The sequence below is a fragment of the Pan paniscus genome, chromosome 2, assembly GCF_029289425.2.
Source record: "Pan paniscus chromosome 2, NHGRI_mPanPan1-v2.0_pri, whole genome shotgun sequence".
Classification (NCBI taxonomy): Eukaryota; Metazoa; Chordata; class Mammalia; order Primates; family Hominidae; genus Pan; species Pan paniscus.
Genome location: NC_085926.1, coordinates 192595530 through 192619324, shown reverse-complemented (window position 1 = coordinate 192619324; position 23795 = coordinate 192595530). Strand labels below are relative to the sequence as shown.

Genomic DNA, 23795 nt, shown 5'->3' with positions numbered 1-23795 from the left:
AGCTGCAAGATTGGAACCTTTAGGAACGTGGCTTATGGTGTTAGGAGAACATCCATAAAGTGATTAAAAGTACTCCCTGCACTGAAATATTTGTTGCTGCCCACGCTGGCCTCCTCCCATCATGGTGCCTAAAAATAGCCTTAATATTTGGCCTTTTAGATCTCAAAGACTTAATATTCGGGAGTCCCCTGTTAAACTGTCAGGTCCATGGAAAAGTCATTTAGGCGAGTGTTTGGGATATTCACTGTAGACTGAGGAACAATAGCTTGAGGTGGCAAAAGTGGAGACTTTAGCAGCGTGAGAAGGGGGAGAGCCCTAAGCTTCACACACTTACAACTGGCTGGTGTCCCCAGGGCAGTGGGGCTCCCTGCAGTGTTGCTGAGAGTGTCTGAAAGAGGGCAGTGTGGCATCTTAGAAAGAGACTGGGGAAAACAAAACCTGGGTTCTAATCCTGGCTCTGCTGTAAGCTTCCTGTGGCACACGCACAAGTCCTTTCCCCTCTCTGGGCCTCAGTTTCCCTATCTGTAAAATGAAAGGATCGGAACCAAGGGGTGATGAGGTTGTGTCTGGCTCTCAAGATTTTGAAATGAACTGGTGAGCCATGAGTGGCTAATCCTGGAGCAGAGGGTAGGGAGACTCCCCAGTCATCAGCCAAGACCCAACTCTTTTAGAGAAAGAATCCAGGATGGGGGTGAGTCCTGGAGCAGGAGGATCCTGCTGCAAGACAGACAGGGAAGCATTCCCCAGGCCATCAACTCACTCTTCTTCCCAGACTTCCTCAAGTGGGTCTTGGTCTCCCTTGCCAGGAGCCCCAAACTCCCTGCTGCCAGATGCCCTCATGGCCTTTGACCAGATGTTTAGGCTCTGCCAAGTTTCCTTGGACAGTACCCTGGGTTGCCTCCATACTCACTTATCCGCACCTTAAAGGATTCAGGGGAAAGAGTGTAGGACTTGGAGTCAGGGGCCTTGAGTTCTGGTCCCAGCTTGCTGAGTAATCTTAGGCAAGCGATTGCACTTCTCTGAACCCTAACTTGGCCCTTGGATTCAGTGCCAGTTGCCGTTTCAGGACCCACCATGGCCTCTAAGTTTTGAGGTAATGAAAGGGATATCTACCAGCTGGTTCCTGGCTTCGCCAAGGGAATGTCACTTCCAAACCAGACGTTGGTGAAGGTCCAGGAACGTAGGTCCTGAAGACGAGCTCTGTCCTCAGAGCCTGAGATAGTTTCTAGCCCATAGTCAGAGGCTTCTTCTGTTTTGTCCTACTAGGGAAAGGGGGAAGGGAGAAACACTCTTGACCTTAACCTTGGCTTCTTTAAGTCACAATAGTGAAAGTCTTGTTATTGTCTAATCAAGGGCACCCACTTTACCTGGGATGATCCTGGGGCTGGAGAGGGGAAGTGACTTGATTGACTCACACACTGAGGAAGTCCAGGGCTCTCCAGGCCTGGACCCGTGTCTCCCTGGCTTTCTGCCACACCATCACATTGTTTGAGTCTTCATTTGGCACAATTTAGGGAGGTTTGGGGAGTTAATTTGGGGCTGGGATGAGCAGGGATAAGACTCCAATTCCATTCAAAGCCGATTCCAAATAAACCATCCTTCTCCAAACCAGAACCACCCCTCCCTAGAAGGTCAGGGACATTCCAAGGAAATTCTTGGGAATTAAATATACCTCATGGAGAGTTGAGGAATTGAATGATTTCCAATCTTCCCTCCTCACCAAACATATATCCTTGAAACCTTGGTTCCTACTTCTGGACAATGACCTTGAACTTGATTAGACCTGTTCTCTCCTGGAGTGGAATCACTCCTTTACTCCTTCCTTTGCATTTCCTGAGTACCTACTAGGTGCCAGACCCCATGTTAAGTGAGGTAAATCAGAGCTGCCTAAGACATATGCCTGTCCTTGAAGAATTCAGCCAACCAGGAAGGACACAAATGATTCATATCCATGATACAATGGCAAGAGCTTCTCCACCCACAAACTAGATCCACTCTTCTAGGATGGGGTCTCACCACACCAGATACCAAGGGTGGGAGCAAAAGAAGACGAAGTTCCCCTGGGGGCTGCACCCCACCCACCGGCAGCATTCTCCCCAGAAGACAGACCCCCGGCCTCTTTACCTCCAGCGTCATGCACCTAGTACATATTCATTCACACTTGGTCTGGGGAGTAGGGGGTGGGGGGGGTTGGTGAACAATGTCAGAAATAGTTCTCATCAAGCATCTACCATGTATGAAATGTGGGAGTACAAATAAGGGGGAAAGTAAGGGGAAATCCAAATGCCAGTTTCTGCCATCCCAAAGGGAACAATTTACTTATATGCCAGAAAAACTGGAGGCCTAGGCTGGGTGCAGTGGCTCACGCCTGTAATCCCAGTACTTTAGGAGGCCAAGGCCGGCGGGTCGCTTGGGGTCAGGAGTTCGAGACCAGCCTGGCCAACATAGCGAAACCTCGCCTCTACTAAAAATTTAAAAACATAGCTGGGCGTGGTGGTGTACGCCTCTAATCCCAGCTACTTGGAGGCTGACGCAGGAGAATCACTTGAACCCCAGAGGCAGAGGCTGCAGTGAGTGAAGATCATACCACTGCACTCTAGCCTGGGTGACAGAGAAAGACTCTGTCTCAAAAAAATAAATTAAAATAACTGGAGGCCTATTAAAAGCGCATCAGTCTAGGAGGTTGGACCCATGGGTCTTGGTCCCTTAGCATGCCCTGGAGTTGCAGGACTGGTGCTGGCTGATGCCTATGTGCTTGGTTTGCTTTTCCTTTAAAGCCTGGGCTATCTTTTCTTTCAGGCAATATAAGATATCAGCTAGGTTTGTGGAAAGGAGAAATTCAGATGGGGAGCTGTGCCATAGGGGAATGAGGTGTGAACTGGAGAAGCAGGAAGGGGTAGAGATGAAGAGGAGGGGAGAAGAGGAGGCCTTCAGAAATGTCACTCCCCATGGAGGGTTAGAAACAAGGTCCTTTTCTGGTACCACTGAGCAGCTCAAGAAAGAGGAAGGAAGGAGTGCCAAGTTCCAGGGCCATCTTCTCACCATTCAAACCACCAAGACGATGGTTAGTCAAGGCTGCTTAAACTGGGTCACAAGAGCTTTAGAGCAAGCAGTGGGGGTTTAGTCTAGGGGACACTGGGCCTACGAACAGGGGTGAGCCAGAAGAAACAGAAACGGCCCCGGCTACTGGTAAAGCCAGATCCAGGTGTGGCCGCTGTAGTTTGGATATTTGTTCCCCCAAATCTCTTCTTGAAATTTGATCCCAGTGTTGGAGGTGGGGCCTAATGGGAGGTATTTGGGTCATGGAGGTGGATCCCTTATGAATAGGTTAATGCTCTCCCTGTGGGGAGATGGAGGCAATGAGTGATTTCTCTCTCACTCACTTGAGAGCAGGTTGTCCAAAAAAGCCTGGCACTGCCCTTCTCCCTGTCTCTTGCTTCCTTCCTCTTGCCATTTGATTCCTGCTCCAGTTCACCTCCCACCATGAGCGCAAGCAGCCTGAGGCCTCACCAGAGCAGAAGCTGGCACCACACTTCTTGTACAGCCTGCAGAACCTTGAGCCAAATAAACCTCTTTCCTTTATAAATTACCCAGCCTTGCCAGGCATGGTGGCTCATGCCTGTAATCCCAGCACTTCGGGAGGCCAAGGCGGGTGGATCACTTGAGGTCAGGAGTTCAAGACCAGCCTGACCAACATGGTGAAACCATGTTTCTACTAAAAAAAAAAAAAAGTACAAAATTAGCCGGGTGAGGTGGAGGGCGCCTATATTCCCAGCTACTCGGGAGGCTGAGGCAGGAGAATCGCTTGAACCCGGGAGATGGAGGTTGTGGTGAGCCAAGATCATGCTATTGCACTCTAGCCTGGGCAACAAGAGTGAAACTCTGTCTCAAAATAAATAAATCAATAAATATAAATAAATTACCCAGCCTCAGGTATTCTTTATAGCAACACTAAACGGACTAAGACAGTGGACATGTGCAACAAGCCTGGAGCAGAGAGTGCAGAGCGCCCTGGGCCGAGCACCCTCCTGGCTGCCTGGAGCCCTGAGTAGTTCCCCATGTGTCAGTCATGGCTCCCACCCCAGCAGTCTGTGCACATTTCTAGCTCTGTCATGCATCCCTTACCAGCAGATGCTGGGACTACTGATGCATACCACACAGAGGAAAGAGTTCTGCTTATTAAATTACTAAATCCTGTTTTAAAAGACGGCAACTTGCTCCTAATAGAATTTCTATGTTTCTCGTGATCCTTGGCAACTACAATGAGATTTTTAAATCTCCAATATGGTGCCAGGGGTAGATTCTTCCAACCAGTTCTCTCTCTACTCAGAAGCAGAACCCTCAAAAACAGCTCTGTCCCCTGGGAGGGAATTGTGCTTTCTTAGTATAACAGAGCCTTTCTAATTTGGTTAAAATCTGTTCTGCTGACTGTGGGGCAGTGAGAGGTGTTTCTTTAGGGAAACCATGTATGTCCACACACGTGTGTGTGGAGGGGGTTCTCTGAAGCTGTCATAGTTGGGAGGGTATGAAATACTATTGTTTATTTTATGCCATTTTATTCCTCCCACCTTCCTGCTTACATATGCAACAAATGGTAGAAGTGAACATGGGATGTTTGTGCTGTGAGGAGTCGATGAATGCCTCCTCCCGGACTCACGCTGCCACCCCTGGAGGACCGCGTGCCGCCGGGAGTCACTCTGTTTTTCATGCAGTCAATGCTGCATTGTTGAACACGGAGGATTACCTAGGCTGGGAAAGAACGTGGAAAGTGTCTCAGTGCATTTAAAGTACCATCAGGTTAAGTCATGGAGAAACATGAGCCTCACTTTGCAGGAAAGAAAAGCTAAATTTGATGAGTAAACCAGACTTCAGGTGTTTTCTGGAAGGTGTATTTTATCTAATGACTCAGCTTTGCTTTTGTCGCTCCATTCTTTTCCCTCTGAGCTCCAAGAGCAAAGTAGTTTTAGGGTCTTTCTTTTATTTTCATTCAAAACATCTCTTCTTACTCTAGTGATATCATCCCTGGAAGACTGAGAAGTCAGAAGAGGTGAATCACGTGTCACCTTCACATCTCTTCTAGAATTACATCAGTCAGAGCTCTGAGGTGCAGTGGGCATCGATGCCAAAAAGCAGAGGGGAGGAAGGAGAGATGGGGAGGGCACAGACGGAGGAGGAAGGGAGCTGGCTCTTTCCAGCCTGCTTATTTTCTTCTTCCTCCTCCTCAACCTTCAAGCCCCCCTTCCTATTTATAAATCACATAAGAGGAAATATCAGACTTTAAAGAGATGGCTGCTTTATATTTATTGATGGTGTTGGTTTCAACACTATTTGCCTGAACTTTTGGACCAACCACCACATGCCTGTCAGTCACAGATGAAAGCCAACATTGGCATTCTCACAGGACACTTAAACTAGGTAAGAATGAAGACACACAGACCCTGCCCTGTCTCCCAGGTATTAGCCATATTATCTTCACTCTGTCTCATCTCTTCATCAGTTTCAAACAGCAGAGGAACTTGGCTATGCATGGGAATAATTTCAAACGTGAAATCTAGTCACGCAGGCTAGTGATGGCCCACACAGCCGTCTGCTTATCAGGTGAGCACACTGGTGTGGAAGGGCTGGGATGGGTGGCTGGGCTGAGACTGGACTTTCCTGACCTCTCTCTAGCTGGGGTTTTTAATGTCATTCAATGATGTGTATCTGAGGTATTCAGGGAGAGGGATCGGGACGCACAACCAAGCCAAAATATAATAGATTCAAAGGCCTGGACCTTGTCCTAAGGCCCTTAAGACTGAATTTTTTAAAAATGTTTTCCACTCAGCTGGGTACAGTGGCTCATGCCTGTAATCCCAGCACTTTGGTAGGCTGAGGTGGGCAGATCACCTGAGGTCGGGAGTTTGAAACCAGCCTGACCAACATGGAGAAACCCCATCTCTACTAAAAATACAAAATTAGCCAGGCGTGGTGGCGCAGGCCTGTAATCCCAGCTACTTGGGAGGCTGAGGCAGGAGAATCGCTTGAACCCGGGAGGTGGAGGTTGCGGTGAGCTGAGATGGCACCACTGCACTCCAGCCTGGGTGACAAGAGTGAAACTCCATCTCAAAAAAAAAAAAAAAAAATATATATATATATATATACACACACACACACATATTTTCCACTCGCCCCCTTTGCTTTTCTTTCTTAAAGATAGTTCTATGCCTGAATCATTCCTGTTAATTAGGAAGAAAATCTTTCACCCCTCTTTCCTTTATGGTTCCAGTGAATTCCAGACTCCTTAGGATTTCTGGGTCTAGCTGCTCAGAACATATTTATGATGAAAACAAAGCAAAGTGGCCTCAGGACACCAGGGAAGGCCAGGAGTGAGATCCATTTCTGCAACACAGGAAGAGAGGCCTCAAGGGGCAAAAGGAAAATATAATTTGCAGAAGGCACAGTTTTGGCAGCATCTTATTACAACTTCCAGCTGATCGGGTGTAGCCAAACTAGAGACATCTGTTTGGAGTTTACAACAGAAACAAACACACAGAAAGCATGAAAGCACTGAAACATGCACACCCATACCGCGCTCTAACAGCTCCTCTCCCCCTCGACCTTCGCGCCATCCCCCAACTGGGTCACACTGGGTTGTAGAAGGGAAGGAAATGGGCTCTGCAGCCTGCCCAGCCACCCACCCACCTGCACCGTGACTCACTCACACCAGGATCGGAACTTGTCAACTTTTCTCTCTCCTTGGTTTTCCTCCCAGCAAAAACAGAGATGGCCCCACTCCTCAGAGAACTCCTCTTTGGGTTTCTAGTTCATCTTTAAAGCTCCCTGAGCTGTTTGTAAAGGAAAAGATAAGGTAGTCTCCTTACGCTTGATTATTAGCATGGCCCACAGAAGGAGGTAGTAAAATCTCAGCAGATCTGGAAGTCACTCCTCCATAAATAACCTCACAGGTCTGGGAGTGCGATACGGAACTCACCGTGGCCTCTCCAAAAGACCAGAAAAAGATCACACAACTTAATTAGTGAAAAATACAGGATAATACAAGAAAAGGCTGGTCCCAGACACAGCACCCAGAGTTGTGGAGGTCCAGGAAGGCCCCAGATGGCGCATAAAGTGGACCTTCCTTCCCTAATTCTCTCCAAGCACAGGAAAGGCCAAAGACTGTCTTATGACACCATCCCAGGGTGGGACACAGCCTCTCCCACCCCAACGCAGCAGTTCCAGACGCTCACCTGTTCTGTTAAATTTTCCTCTTTATTCTCTCCCCACTGGCGTGCAAACAGAACCAGAACAGTGCTACTTTTAAAAAATAACAAAATGTTTTATACACATTTCTGTATATACAACTGAACAACATTTTACATGTTTCTTTTGCACAGCAAAAGATATAAACATTCAGCTCTGAGAACACAGTTATGTACAGAAAAAAGTCAAAAATACTTCACAACAGTGCAAAAATATTTTACACAGTATCATGGAGTGCGATCTTTTGAGCAAGAGGAAGGGTGTGTGTGTTTCTAAAGGAAAACTCCTTTTTAAGATATTGGATGTCTTTAACTGTAAACAAAATGCAACTCTTTCATCTCCCCCCACCCCCCAAACAGTTATTTGAAGAATTTGGCAACATTTCAGGGGTGTGAGTCTGAGGTAAACAGCCAGAATTCTTGCACCAAAAAGAACCAAGGGCTAAAGGGTTGTATTAAAGCCTCAAACACCTTGAGAGCACATTTTTTTTTTTTTTTTTTTTTTAATGAGATGTCAGTGACAGCGCAGGGCCGCTCCCAGGGGGTGGGAGGAGGAAGTGAACCCCTCCTCCTCAGGCCCCAGCTGCCCCACAAACAGGAAACTGGCCAGGCACCTACGGCCTGAGACTAGGAACTTCAGCCAACCTTCCCTCACCCGCATCCCAGAGGGGTGCCTCTCTCTCCCTCCTGGCGGGGTTTTCCCCTCTCAAATCTCCCCGCATCCCCACGCGCAACAGAGCCAAAAGTGCTGGGGCGGGAGCGGGGGCCGGGAGGTAGGGGGAAGCGGTCGGGGGAACGCTGGACCTGGGCTCCAAGTGTAGGTCTGGGCCCCAAATGCCCCATTTCCCCCTTCCTGGGGGCGGGCAAGGGACAGGGAGGTTGTCGGGACCACGGATGGGTAGCCACGGTGGAGCGCCGGCGACGCGCGGAGGAGCTCAGCCCGAGTGGGGCTCGTCTGCACTGGCGCCGTCGGCCTGGCCGGACGAGTCCCCGGCGGTGGCGGAGGTGGCGTCAGGGCCCCCGCCCTCGATGGAGCTCTCGCTGCCCGTGCTGTCGCCCGACAGCAGGCGCGTCACCCGCAAGTCGGCCTGCAGGGTGCGCACGTCGTTGCCGAAGCTGAGCTCGCCCAGGTCGCTAATAAGTTGCGACAGCTCAGCCTTCATGTCGGAGGCGCTGCCCAGCAGCAGAGGCGGAGGCCCGGCCCCCGGGCCCAGGGAGCCCCCGCCGCCTCCTAGCGCCTCCCCACGGCCATTCTCCAGAGTATCCAACAAGTCCCCGCACTCAAAGTGCATGGCGACCACTAGCGCACGCTGCGCCTCGGCGGCCTCCTCCTCTGCTGGATCTCCCTCTGCCGCACGGTTCTCCTCCTCCTCCGGGCAGCCCTCGGGTTGCTCCTCTTCCTCTTCCTCCTGCAGCTCCTGCTCCTGCTGTTCGCCGAGCAGGTCCTCGGTGATGGAGCCGAGCTTGGGCGCGCTGCGGCTGCGCTCCACCGGCGGTTTATAGCAGCAGGGTCCGTGTAGGAGCAGCTTGCGCAGCGGCACTAGCGGGATGGTGTGTGCGCCCACCAGCTCCTGCTGCTGGTGACGCGCGTCGTCCCGCCGCTTGAGGCGTTTAAATTCCGCCAGCGCGTTGGCCGACGTCTGGTAGAGCAGCAGGGCCATGGCCTGCGCCTTTTCGGGCTTGGACACCAGCACGGCGTGGCAGCGCAGCATCACGGCCTTGTGCTTCAGCTCGTGCCGGTACACCCAGGCGAAGACCTTGGGCAGCCGCGCGTCGGCCACGCAGTAGGTGACGCGGTGCAGCAGGTAGAGGTGGCCCGGGCGGCGCAGCGCGCGCTCCTCGGCGTGCACCATGCGGATACCCTGCGCACTCACCGTCAGCTTCATCTTGGTGCCCTGACGGCCCGCCTCGCTCTTGCTCCAGATCTTGCCCACAGCAAGGTCGGTGCAGCCGTCGCCGCGCGCCTGGATGGTGGTGGCATTGCCTAGGTAGAGCACGGTGTAAGTTGGGTCCTCGCTAGTGATGTGCAGCTTCTTGCGCTTGGAGCGGAACATGCTGCCCACCCGGCTAAGCGCGCCTTCGGGACACGCCCGCGCCAGCGAGCTCAGCGCCGAGTAGTGCAGGCTCACAGCGTAGCCCTTGGGCTTGGACGCCTGCCGCGGCGGCGCCTCGGCCAGCAGCTCGAACTTGTGCTTCTTCCACGGCAGCATCTCCGGAGGGCGCCCCGGCGCAGCAGGGCGGCGGCGGCGGCGGAGCGCCGGGTGCGAGGCCCGCTGAGCCACCGGCCCCTGCCGGGCTCGGCCCGGGCAAGATCGAAAAATAAAACTACTGGCAGCGGCCCAGTGGTAGGGAGTTGGGGGGAGGGGAGCAGAGAGAGTGCTTAGGAACCCCGCAGGGGGTGGGGGTAAATTTTCTAAAAAAGAAAATATTCAGCTTCGAGTGTGCAAAAAAGGTTGGTGCGGGGGAGACACGCGCGCACACAGAATTACCCCAGCCTGGGCAAGGGCGAGAGCAAAGAGTCTCAGGCAAGCAACAAAATGCAAGGGAGAGAGAACGAGCGTGGAATGGAAAATGTCAGGAAAAAAGCTAGAAGCGCGCGTGCAAATAAATAAAGAGAGCCCCAGCAACAGCACCCGGGATGGTGCGAGAATATGCAGGAACTCCTCGGCGAACGTGAGGTGGGTCCCCTAACACACACAACCCTCAGGACTGGGGCCAAAACCCGCGGAAACTCCACAGCGAGTGTGCCCAGGGGCCGGTGCTCCCCACCTCCGAGGGGTGCTGGAGACGGAAAGCCCCTCGGCTGGGCTGGTCTCAAGAGTCAGCAGCTCGCCCAAAGTGCGGTCGGATGCTGGGTCCGGCTGGCCGCGGCGGGCCCCGCGCAGCAGTCCCGCGGGGACTCACTGCATCTTCGCTCCGCCGGACGCCGGGGACTCGCGCTCGGCCCGCTCAGTGTCCGGGCTGGCCTGGCCGAGACAGCGCTGGGCTCCGAGGACAGGGGACGGGCATGGCCGGGTCCGGGAACCGCCGCTACCTCATTTCTTCCCTCCGAGGCGGTGTCCAGCTCCGCTCCCGGGCTCTCCACGGTCTGCTGCCCGCCTTTGCAGCGCGCCCTCTCCGGTGCTGCGAGCGGCGTCCGGCTCGCCTGCCTCACATCCTTGCCGTCCGGGAAGAAGATCTCGGGTAAATATAGGCCGGCGCGAACCATTCGCCGCGCGGGGACAGGGGAGAAGCAGAGAAGAGGATCTGTTTTGGGCTCCGACTCCGGGCGGATTCCTGGTTTCTTAAAGGGACCGCGTGACAGCCATTGGTCGAGGGAGCGGGGAGACCGGTCCAATCCGCCAATTACATCCCAAATTTACCAGCATCTCTTTTGTCTATGGAAATCACTGGGACCTGGGGTTACCCCGCAGCAAAAAGACTTGAATCCTGACACTCCACCCCCCAGGCTGAATTGCCACTCACTGAATACATGTATGTCTAGATCGAAACTTCTGAGGGAGGTGGCAGAAGATGAGATTACAGATTATAATTTCCTGTACAAAAAGTTTGGGAAAATAGTGGTTTCTTCCTTGTGTGACGGCTTTCTGAGAATGACTGGGTGCTGTTTAATATTATTTTCAGAATTGTATTCCATTAAAGAAAAGAGAGATGCACAGAAAACACCAAGGCTTATCTCTCACTATCTTGAGCTCGTATTCACAGGTAAGCAGCAGACAGTGTAAAGTGAAGTGAGTGGTAACATGATTGGGGTGACTACTGTAGAATACCGTCAATGAATAAGGCGCTTCCCCGTCCGAACCCCAGCAAGACCCCCTCCTGCTGTCAGGCCTCAGGGTAGAGCAGTTTTCTGAGATACACACAATTTCTAATGCTCGTGTGTAGTTAGGACTTAGTTTACTTTGGCAAGCCGGTCATGCGGTTTCATTATATCATTGACATATTTTGGATGAGAATTCCTAGTAAAAATTCAAATGACGTTTTTTATTTAAGTGACAAATAATGCCAGGTCACCCTCCAATGGGAGTGATAATTGCATCAGTATTGCTTTTATCATGTGCCAACTGGACAGTGTAGTTGTCTTCTGACCGGCTTGACCCTTAACCAGTAACTCATTTCTGGGCCCTTGAAACAGCCTGCTTGCCTCTATGGTATGGTCAGTCAAAGCAAAAAGACGTATGGCTGGAGTGGGATCAATGTCCAAATGATCCTGCATCAAACTCCCAGCCTGGTCCTGGAGGAGGACAGTGATCCCTTCCCACCATCCCAGTCCCCTGGGGATCTTTGATGTCTCTGGCGTCCACGCCAGGTCTTCATGCCAGACTCACTGCAACCATGACTGGAAATTCCCTTGGGATATTCCAACAAAATAAAACTGACCCCTGCCCACCCTCTACCTTTGCCAACTTTTAACCTTCCTTTGAAATCTAACTCAATTTTCTCAGAGTCGTTGATGCTGAGTTTCCATTTAAGTTACTTTTCTGACTACCTTTTGGTGCCAGGCCCTGAGCTAGGAGCAGACGGGATTCCTGCCTCCTAGTCCAATGAAGGTTGTAAACTCCACCCAACTCTGGGTTTCCACTGGACTGTGGGTTCTCTGCAAGTACCCTGTATCCCCAATATGGTACAAATAGGCACTCAGTAACTAGAATTAATGAGCAAGATATGCATGTGGACGAGAAGACAGAGTGGGCTAAATGCTGTGAGAAAGACTCAAAGCACTATGAGAAGCTGGAGGAAGAAAGCATTCACTGTGACTAGGAAAATCAGAAAAGGCTTCATGGAGGTGGTGACCTTTGAAAGATGAACAGAATTTATCCAAATAGGAAAAGACTGAAGGGCTTTATGGGTATAGAGGGTAGCAAAATTACAGAAGCATGAAAATGCATGCATAAGGCCAGGCGCGGTGGCTCACGCCTGTAATCCCAGCATTTTGGGAGGCTGAGGCGGGTGGATCACTTGAGGTCAGGAGTTCAAGACCAGCCTGGCCAACATGGCAAACCTCTATCTCTACTAAAAATACAAAAATTAGCCGGGCATGGTGGTGCACGCCTGTAATTCCAGCTACTTGGGAAGTTGAGGCAGGAGAATCCCTTGAACCCGGGAGGCGGAGGTTGCAGTAAGCCGAGATCGCGCCACTGCAGTCCAGCCTGGATGACACAGTGAGACCGTCTCAAAGAAAAAAAAAAAAGATAGAAAGAAAGAAAATGCATACACATGTAGTAATTAAGATGGAGCTTGTAACAATCAAAGAAGAAAGCTTCCTGATTGTGTTTTTTGGCTCTCTTACACTCCAAGGGAAGGAACGGCCTCTTCATGGCTAACTGGCCTCACAGGGTCCTTCAACCAGAGCTATAATGCCTTACTCCTCAGCTGCACTGATGGGTTAATGGAGGGATGCCAGACATGCTGCTGGAATGAGGTAGTTAGCACTATAATAAGCCACTTAAGCCAACATTAATTCCTTAAATTTCTGGGCTGTCTTGTAGTGGCAATGAAGGAGACAGCACACGCTCTAAAGAACAAAAACTCTGGTAAAAACACATCAAATGAGGCTGTGTTCAGTGACCTTTAGTAGGTCCATAATCTTGAACTCCACAAAAGCAGACATCATGTTTAAGCAGTGATCATTTCCAAATTGCTCAAAGTTCCAAGGCTCAAGAGGGTTTGGGGAAGAGGAAGAGGGAGTAGTAGCAGGAGCTGAGGCTGGTCTCAGCCTCAGCGAGAGGCACCACTTTGCACTTCATGCAGTGGCATGGACCCCAGTGGCCCACAGAGGCAGGGAGGAGTCTACTGGTGGGCCGGGCTGTTCAGCAGCAGCCGGAGTGCCAGTCCCAGCGGCACAGGCCCACAGAGCTGCTCCTGTTGACGAGGCTATGTCACACCTTGACCGCCTTCCTAATAAGCTTGTTTTCAACCTTGGGAGAACAGAAAGGTTCTAGGCCAGTGTGAACACCCTGGTGTGAGTCATGCCCTGGAGGAGAACCCGCGGTCCCCTTGTGGCCTGGACCTGCGCCAGCCTCTAGGGCCCGCCTCACCTTATGGAGAAGCTGGCCACCCCACCTGAAGCACACATCACAATTAAGGCTGCGTTTCTTCAGCTGGGAGAGCTGGCAGCACCATGTAGGAGTCCACATCACAGATCTGAGACACGGCAACTCCAGAACAGACCGTCAGCAAAGTGGAGCTGGGAAACAGGTTAGAAACTGCAGTGTACTTTTTTAATGACACTGCCCCATCTACTGGTAGCAGGCAGACATGCTGCTCGGTGGATGGTTTCTCGTCAAACCGGATAAGCTAGTGGTTGAAACTACACACAACCGGGTCGCAGTTGGAAGGAAATGCTGCCATCAGGAGTCCCAGCCCTAAACTTGACATCCAGGAGTAAGCCTTTCATCTCACAGAGGATTTGGACCAGCTTCCTCCCACCTTACGTCTTACATAATGCTCCTACCTCTCGCCCCTCCTCCAACATCCCACTCAGTGGACATTGACTTCAGAGATGACACATGACGAATCTGGAATCTTCAATGTCATCTAGTAAATACTTGTGGAGAGTCTCCCATGAATGTCACATAGTTGCTGGGGATATAGCACTAAAGAGGACAGATAGAGAGGTCTTTGCCTGCATGGGATTTATAGCCTCTGGTGGAGGCAGGAGGGCAGACAGTAAACAAAAAACTAATGAAATAGCAGATAGTGAAAAGTCTCTGGAGAAAAGGAGGCAGTGCTGGGAGTGGAAGGTGGCTGGTTTAGACAGCATGGCCAGGGAAGGTGGCTCTGGGCAGAGACAGGAATGAGATGAACCTGCAAAGAGATGGGGGAGAGCATTGCAGCCTGTGCGGCCCAGTACACAGTCACCAGCCACAGGCTGCTGCTGCCACTTGAACCATAGCTGGCCCAAATTTAGACGCACTACGAGTATGAACTACACACTGGATTTTCAGGACTTAGTAAAACAAAAAGAATGCAAAAAATCTTCAGAATGTTATATTCATTATATATTGAATGATAGTATTTTGGCTATGTTGATTTAAATAAATTATTCAGATTAATTTTACCTATTTCTCTAGCCTGGTCAACATGGTGAAACCCCGTCTCTACTAAAAATACAAACATTAGCTAGGCATAGTGGTGCATGCCTATAATCCCAGCTATTCGGGAGGCTGAGGCAGGAGAATCACTTGAACCTGGGAGGCAGAAGTTGCAGTGAGCCGAGATTGTGCCACTGCGCTCCTGCCTGGGCGACAGAGCGAGACTCTGTCTCAGAAAACAACAACAACAACAACAAAAACTTACCTATTTCTTTTTGCTTCTTTAAGGTGGCTACCAGACACCTTGGTTTTAGCCCAGTGAGGCCCGTGTTGGGTTCTAACCTGCAGCGCTGTGAATTTGTGTTGATTTAGGCCACTACGTTTGTGGCAGTTTGTTCCAGCAGCAGTACACCTCCCATCCAGCCATCTTTTCCCTTATCCTGACTCTCTTCCCTCTCCCACTCTCCTCAACACATACGCTAAGTCCTCACTAGTTTCCCAAAGCCACTGGCTCCCCCAGAGCTCAGCAGAACTGACTGGGTGCTTCCCCCACAATAAACGAGGCAGTTAGAGCAACCTCCAGCCCCTGCCAACCTACAAAGAGCACATCCACACCCAAGCCCACCTCCCTCCTCCAGGCTCCGAAGTCTCTCCTCCCTTCAACCTGCCCCTCTGAAAGCCACCTTCAATACTTACCAAACCACACCTCTGACCTTTTCTCTCTTCCCCTTTTAACCTTCAAAGTGGCTTCCCATCAGCCACAGGGTACACTCCCACTCCTCAGTATAACACATGAGAATGTTCAGGTCTGGCACCTGCCTATGTCTCCAGCCTCATTCTTTTCTCCTGGACTCCTAATTTATGAACCAGCCACAGAGAATAGCCTATGCTTCTCCCCATGCTCGTGAGAGTGGTTTTTCCCTTCCTGCCATGACTTATGTGGCTCTATCTAACTGATATGACCTCCTCCTGCCATTTCTCCCGGCCAAGGCTTACTCATTCTTACAGAGCCATCTTGGATACCATTTTCTCCAGGTAAACCGCCTAGGCCTACTCATCGCCTCTCCACATGCCCTTGTGTGCATCCTTACCTCTGCACTTGCCCTGTTATAATATTGTCTTTTTTTAAGTCTTGCTGTGTTGCCCAGGCTGGAGTGTGTGATCTTGGCTCACTGCAACCTCTGCCTGCCAGGTTCAAGTGATTCTCCTGCCTCAGCCTCTTGAGTAGCTGGGATTACAGGCACCCACCACCATGCCCAGCTAATTTTTTTTTTTTTTTTTTGAGATGGAGTCTCTGTTGCCCAGGCTGGAGTGCAACGGCACAATCTCGGCCCACTGCAACCTCTGCCTCCTAGGTTCAAGTGATTCTCCTGCCTCAGCCTCCTGAGTAGCTGGGATTACAGGTGCGCAAAAGCGCATCTGGCTAATTTTTGTATTTTTTTAAGTAGAGACGAGGTTTCACTATGTTGGCCAGGCTGGTCTCGAACTCCTGACCTTGTGATCTGCCCACCTCGGCTCCCCAACATGCTGGGATTACAGGCGCGAGCCACCGTGCCCGGCCTATAATATCGTCTTTAACTCTCTGTCTCCCCCAGTAGACTATGGGCTCCTTATGGCTGGTGACTGTATTTTATTCACTCTTTGTATCCCCAACTTCTAGCACAATGCCAGCCACCAAATTAATGTATGGCAAGTGTTTCTAGAACGAACATTAACCATGTGTTTATTTTCAAAGTCATGGGACTGTCATGAGCACAGACTGTCAGAACTGGAAGAACGTTGTCTGGAAGGCCCTTCGAGATAATCTAGTCAACCTCCCCTGGCTTTACAAATGAGGAAACTGAGGCCCTGACAGCGCAGGTGCATGGCCATACAGTAATTTAGTGGCCACACCAATATGAGGACCCATGTGGCCTGAATCTCAATCCAGGGCCCTTTCCTGTGGCTAAACGTAAAGCCAAAAGCTTCTAAACACATATATGTATGTAGAACCCACGTCCTTCGTTTGCTCCCCCTCTAGCAAGAGCTGCTTGGGGGCTCACAGGTTCATTTGATGATCTGAACAGGAGCAGAAAGCCAAACATACTTCTGTGACTTGACTGAGTGGCCACTCGCTGGGCCCCTTAATGAAAAGTGCACTTTGCTAATGGCTCTCACTGCCCCCAAAGACGTTAGAGTCAAGCATGACTGTCACAGGACTCCACCAGTGAGACGGGTCTCTGTTGTGGTCGACATCGCACTTGGGTCTCTGAGAGTCTGGTAGCCCATTTCCCATTGCAGGAGAAATAACTTGTAGTCAAACAGTGCCCAGACCAGGGCCCTCTTTAGGAAGGAAGTGGACTTCATGCTAAGCATGGAAGGAGGGGCAGATTGCTGTCGACAGAGGCAGGAGAGAGCGGTCCAGAGGAAGAAAATGGCCCATGCAGAAGGTAGTTAGTGTTGAACATCCAACAACTGGGCAAAAGGAGGGAATGCAAAAGCACTGAGCCCCTACCGCATGTCAGACACTGTGCTGAGTCAGATCCGTCCAAACATTTCATGCTCCTAAGAGTGTTGTCAGGTCTGTGCTAGTCTCTTCATTTTTCCGGGGGAAAGGACCACAGCTTGGAGGAGTTAAGAAATTTGCCCAAGATCTCCAAAGCCTGTGTTCTCTGTGTTTGGGTCAGGCCAGGGCCTGACTCCTGATGGCCCTGAATGGCAGGTGGAGGCGTCTCATAAGCTGTGGTGAGTCACTGGAGGTGCTAGAGCAGGGACATGCCACGATCAGAGCCAAGGCTCAGGTACACAAGATTGGCCAAGAAGGAATCCAGACCCCCGCCCTCCAGCCCTGACTCACCAAGGGTCCCGGAGCACGCTGCTGCCCTTCTCTGCCTATTGGGGAGCTGAGCAAATCCTCATTCATTTCTAAGATCACAAGAAAGCTGCAGGTATTTCCTGCAGCTGCCATAACAGATTACCATAAATGAGGTGGCTGAAAACAACAACAATGTAGCCTCACAATTTTGGAGGTTGGGAGAAGGCAGCATCCTTCCTTGCATCTTACTTAAGCCTTCTGATGGCTGCCTGTCATCCTTGGCGTTCCTTGTTTTTTAGACATATTGCTCCAGTCTCTGCCTCTGGCCTCTCCTTCTTTGTCCTCTGCATATGCAGCCAAATATTTCTCTTTCTAAAACAGTAGTTACTGGATTAGGGCCCGTCTAATCCAGTATGACTTCATCTTCACTTGATTACATCTGCAAACACCCTTTTCCAAACCTGGTACAGTGAGTGGCTCATGCCTGTAATCCCAATATTCAGGAGGCCCAGGCAGAAGGGTCATTTGAGCCCAGGAGGTTGAGACCAAGCCTGCACAACATAGTGAAACCTCATCTCAAAAAAAAAGACCTTTTTCCAAATAAAAGCACATCCACAAGTACTAGGGGTTAGGTCTCGCTCTGTTGCCCAGGCTGGAGTGCAGTGGCACTATCATAGCTCACCACAACCTCGACCTCCTGGGCTCAAGTGATCCTCCCACCTCAGCCTCCCAAAATGCTGGGATTACATACAGGCATGAGCCACCAGGCCTGATCATGTCTTTTTAAGGGACACCGTTAACTCAAAACAGAAGCCATGTTTCCAACAAAGCGCGCTGAAAATAAATAAATAAATAAATATAAAAGACAAAAGATCAAAACAGAGCCCATGACAGGAAATTGCAGGAGTGAGAGAGAACCAACAGACAAGTCAGAGGTCTACGAGCTCTGGAGGTCACCCTGTGACCAAAGCTCCCAGAAGTGTTCTCACCATGCCCCTTGCCTTGGAGCCTCTCCTTTCATGGGCTGCTTGCTTGGAACCTTGGACGAGGTTCGCACTTGGGTCTCTGAGAGTCTGGTAGCCCATTTCCCATTGCAGGAGAAATAACGTGTAGTCAAACAGTGCCCAGGCCAGGGCCCTCTTTAGGAAGGAAGTGGACTTCATGCTAAGCATGGAAGGATGGGCAGATTGCTGTAGACAGAGGCAGGAGAGAGCGGTCCAGAGGAAGAAAATGGCCCATGCAGAAGGTAGTTGTTCTGATGGACAACCCGCCATCAGGAGTCAGGCCCTGGCCTGACCCAAACACAAAGAACATAGGCTTTGGAGATCCAGGCAGAAATGCAAGGGCACTAGAAGGAAGCCAAGAGTGATGAAATCATGAGCCTGACAAGCGAGGCTTCTCCTCAGTGCCACCAAAGGCAGGGACCAGTCAAGATGGGTTTGTCCCCTCTGAAGATGGAAGGAGGGGACATGTTACCCCTACATGATTAACTTTAAAGCAGAAACCATGGATCTTTCATTCAAACTGATTCTTTTTAACATTTCCATTTGTGTTAGTAGTATCTGTGACTAATGATGGCTGAATTTGCTAAATGGTGGTTCACGGTACCCTCAACTATCTCATGACAATGAGGGCAAGATGTACTCTTTTTCTCATGTGACATGCTGAAGGCACCACCCTGCTTTTGCCAACCTAGGCACCATTTCTGAGACCATCACTGAGACCCTTGTGATTTCAAATACTGGGATGAGGCAAGGGATAGCATAAAGAGGAAGAGAACCTACCAGGGTCAGGAATCTGTTAAGTACCTTAGCAGTTCTTTATTCCAACACCCACTTTGAGGCTTGAACCTGACTTAGAACATCTGACACCTGATTATCTGGCTTTTGCTTGAATACCTCTGGTGGCAGGGAGCTCACTACCTTACTAAGCTGTCCAATATGTCTTTGAGCCCCTCTGATTGTAAGAAGTTTCCAACAAATTGAACCTAAAATTATAACCCTGTGATTTCTACCCATTTGTTCTGGTTGTTCTTGCCTTGTGTCCTCTCAGAACAGTCTTCTCTCCTTTCCCTATGACAGTCCTCCACATAAATGGAAATAGTTCCCACATACCCCTGGAGTCTCCCTCCTTAGGCTAGTCTCATTTCCATCACCTTTTCCTCATACGACATAGTCGTGCATTCCAGCACCATCCCGGTTTACATGCATATATATATTAGGATATTTACTATGGTTTACATGCATATATGTATTAGGATATTTACTATGGTTTACATGCATATATGTATTAGGATATTTACTATGGGGAATTAAGGAGATGGATCACTTTCAGAGACAAAACATAAAATCCTGGTGGTCAGAAGCCCTCTTAATGGAGTAAGGTCTACCTGGTGGTGTAGTTCATGGCTCCCTGACTTGAGCTCTTTAACCCTGGCTGAGTCTCTCTATTAGGCTGATCACCACTAAAGTGTAAGCTCTTCAGGGCAGGGAGTGTGTCCAGTGCTGAATCCTCAGAGTCCTGTGATGAATGAACGAACGAATGAATGAATGAATGAGTGAATGAATGAATGGATGAGTGAGTGAATGAATGAATGAGTGAATGAATGAATGGGAGAAACCTAGGACTTTCCATGTACAGATTTTAGAGTTGGTGATTATTAATTCTACTTCTAGCCTCCTTTATTTTACTTTATTTGTTTAACTTAACCCTATTGAGACTCAACTTCTACAGCTAAAAGTGCAGTAAAATAACAATACCCTTTTTCACTTGACTGTCAAGAGGGAAAAAGTAATTGCAAAGTCATCTCTGAATAAAAGACACTAGATATTCCATACATAACACGAGTTGAGAAAAAGTTCATGGGTTCAAATACATAGGATCTTGTGGCCTGTGTCACCAAAGCAAGAGGTCTTTTACACATTTCCTTGCACAGGCAAGAAATCAATGTTTGAGTGCAGGGACTCAAATTAATCATTATAATAGCCACCAATAAATGTCTGCTGACAGTAGCGTGACTATGGTTGACAATATTGTGTTGTATATTTCAAAATAACTAGAAGAGAGGATTTTGAATGTTCTTACCACAAAGAAATGATAACTGAGGTGATGGATATGCTGAATACTCAGATTTGATTATTACACAATGTATACATGTATCAAAACCACCTCATACATACATACAATTATTATATGTCAATTAAAAAGATTTTTTAAAATCTGCTGAATTATGAAACTCATGTGAGAATCCACCCATTTTCAATAGGGATAAACTGAGAATGGCAGATAATCATAGGGAGTTTCCCTACTGATTCAATTACGCTCTACAGAGGCTGCCAGTGTCTATTTTCACAACTCTCAGTCTTATGCAAACTGTTTTAATGTCCTTGTAGAAGGAGGTGGTGTATCGTATGGGAAAGAAGGAGAGACCAGACTGCAAGCTCGCCTTGGAACAACTTTTCTGCCACCAACTCATTTTTGGCCAAAGTATGACAGGAAAAACAACAGAAACCAACCCACTCTTTCCTCTCCTTCCTCAGACAGATGTGGAGCCCAGAGGCACAACAGTGTGGACTTGGAAAGCTGAAAGCAACTCCAAAGTTTGTTGCTGGGTGTGGGTTTCAGAGCCTGTAACTACATTTGTTGAGACGCGGTAGAAATCAAGCATTATGCAACCCCATGAATAGGGAACACTCCCTGTGTCACTATTTAGAAGCTGGGTGCCAGGCTTCCAATCCCCAAATCAATGCAGCCTCCTCCAGGAGCCAGCTTTTCAGAGAATCCTGGCTTTAACGGAAGCGTTCAGCTACGTGGGGAATCGGGAGGATCTGACCCATCTTCCAGTCACAAGCCTGGTGGGCGACAGTTTCCGCTGGCGTGAGAAAGCAGTGACAGGGGTTCGGCTAGGTATTGCTGTTCCTGAAGTGTGTGGGTGAAATGGTTTCTGCAGTTGGAGGGCAGGGACCTGGACTGATTCATCTTTGCAACCCCCTCACTTGGGCAGCAGCCAGCACCTTGCTCCACCCTCCATCACCACCATCATCACTCCCCCACGATCTTACCTCCTTCCTTTTAATCTGGGTCCCATGATCTTGTCTCATCAACACCTTCAATTCCCTTCCTCCTTGTCCTTCTCACTGAACAGTTATCCAGCTGGGCTTTCACCGTCATTGCTTAGTTTTGGGGGAAAGAAAACGTGTTCAGCTGTGCCAGATGATACCCCCACAAATTACTAGGCAATCACCTTGCAGCATTATCTCATTTGTTACCTCTTCAGGGCAGGAATTGTTATTAGCCTCATTAACCAGATGAGAAGACCGAGACTCAGTTGTCTGTCATCGGTAGATTTTCGTAACGTCTTGGGAGAAATATTAGGATTATCTATCCTTTTCTTGTCAGCTAGGAGTAGTTGCTGCTAATTAAATCTTTATGACCTTTTGACTCCTCACCACTCCTGATTATCACTTTGGTTTATTTGGTTAAGTTTTTTTTTTTTTTTTTGGAGACGAAGTTTCGCTCTTGTTGCCCAGGCTGGAGTGCAGTGGTGCGATCTGGGTTCACTGCAACCTCTGTCTCCCGGGTTCAAACAATTCTCCTGCCTCAGCCTCCCGAGTAGCTGGGATTACAGGTGCATGCCACCACACCGGGCTAATTTTTCTATTTTTAGCAGAGACGGGGTTTCATCATGTTGGCCAGGCTGGTCTCCAAACTCCTGACCTCAGGTGACCCACCCGCCTCAGCCTCTCAAAGTGCTGGGATTTCAGGCGTGAGCCACCACGCCTGGTCTTATTTGGTCAAGATTTTTTAAGCCCTTAGAAAAGTAACAGTGGAAAACCAAAGTGTTTATTTTCTCCAGAGGTGACAAAATCTGGAAAAAGAAACTAGATGAAGTCCCAAGTTCCTGGTTGAGCTCTAGGAATGAGATGGTGAGTTTCTTTATCTCACCTCCTAGTATTATTATTAAAATGTGAAATCTTACTTCATGAGTTAGTTTGACCTTTAACCACTTAGCTCTGGAGAGAATGCCGGGAGCTGTCTGCTAATTCTATTTCGTGGGTCTTCCTCATATCTTACTTCTGGAGATTATGTGTAGGATTTTAAAGATACACTGTTTCTAAATTGAGAAATGGGAGAAATGATGTTCTGATGCATTCCTTTGCTCATCTGTGAGCACTGCCTTCTCAAAGCGTTGCCAATTGCTTCACAGCTTGTCAGCAGTCCCTTGGGCATTTCCCAAAACTCACTTCAATTCAGTAAGAGGGGTAAGGTGTAGCACACAGAAACCCTGGCAGGGAATTCAGAATGGGTGGGAGTCTGGACCCAGTTTCGCCTGATGCTAACTTGCTATGACTGACCTTTAGCCAGTCCACTTCTGTGTCTTCATTTGCACCAGAAAAGAGTGGACTACGCTTGCTACTCAAAGTGTGACCCAAGGACCAGTAGTATGGGTATCACCTGGAAGCTTGTTAGAGCCACAGGCCTCACCCCAGAGCTTATGAATCAGAATCTGCATGTTAACAAGATTCCCAGGGGATTTATATGCACATTAAAGTGTGAAAAGCCCTAGGTTAAACGGATTCTTGAGCCTATTTATTTCTTTTTGGCTGTTGTTTTAATTGACAACTAAAAATTGTTTATTACTTATGTTGTACCGCATAATGTTTTGATATATGTGTACATTGTGGAATGGCTAAATCAAGCTATGCTAGGTAATATATGCATTACCTCGATCCTATGATTTAAAAATACATGTTTAGCCAGGCGCAGCGGCTCACACCTGTAATCCTAGCACTTTGGGAGGCCGAGGCGGGCGATCACCTGAGGTCAGGAGTTCGAGACCAGCCTGGCCAAAATAGTCAAACCCTGTCTCTACTAAAAATACAAAAATTAGCTGGGTGCGGTGGCACGTGTCTGTAATTCCCGCTACTCGGGAGGCTGAGGCAGGAGAATCACTTGAACTCTGGAAGCAGAGGTTGCAGTGAGCCGAGATCATGCCATTGCACTCCACCTGGGGGACAGCGAGACTCTGTCTCAAAAGAGAAAAATAAATAAATAATACATGTTAACAACCCTCATTCCCCACTCTCCCCAGGGGTGTACAGGCTAGTGACAAGACTTGGGTTTATTCCTGACACTGCACGCACTCAATCTACGACTTGCTCAAGCTGCTTCCTCTCTCCAAGCATCAAAACAAAGAGATGGTTCTCTGGATCAATGAGAATGTAGTTCACCAGCCACTCTAAGCTGACTTTCTATTATTCCCATTATAGGGAAATCAAACATTCAAGTGAGGAACAAAAGCCCAGGCCTCTAGGAGTGGAGCTGGCTCACTGTTTTCACTTTCATTTTAATTATTTTTAAAAAGGGTAATGAAAATATAATTAGAACTGTTTAAACATTTTTTTTCTTTGAAATAAAGCGTAAGTCACTTCCTGTTGGCTTTTCCTACAACCTTGCCAAGCTCTGGAAATACTATTCAGCCTCTCATTCCAAATTCACATCCAGGCGAAGACTTTTCTCCCCAGTTCGCAGCTGGGGTCGGCTAGATAAACAAAAAGTTAGCTGCTGTGCTGGACCTCGGAGAGACCACTCCTCGGGACGCCAGCTGAAAACCAGCGCTGGGAAACGCCCCCGACCCAGCGCCACCGAAACACTCTTCCTCCGAGTCTCCGCGTCCTCCTGACGGAAGCAGCGGGAGGCGGAGCTAGTGCCGCGAATAGGAACCGCCAT

The 23795-nt window shown here is 49.2% G+C and overlaps 1 protein-coding gene across 1 annotated transcript; it reads right to left on the bottom strand.

Annotated features, from left to right (window-relative positions):
• Positions 1-7294: 7294 nt before the first annotated feature.
• Positions 7295-9462, bottom strand: FAM43A (family with sequence similarity 43 member A). Its single transcript, XM_003807642.5, has one exon. It carries the CDS (start codon positions 9446-9448, stop codon positions 8174-8176), a length of 1275 nt encoding a protein of 424 aa, XP_003807690.1. The 5' UTR covers positions 9449-9462; the 3' UTR covers positions 7295-8173.
• Between the last annotated feature and the right edge of the window lie 14333 nt (positions 9463-23795).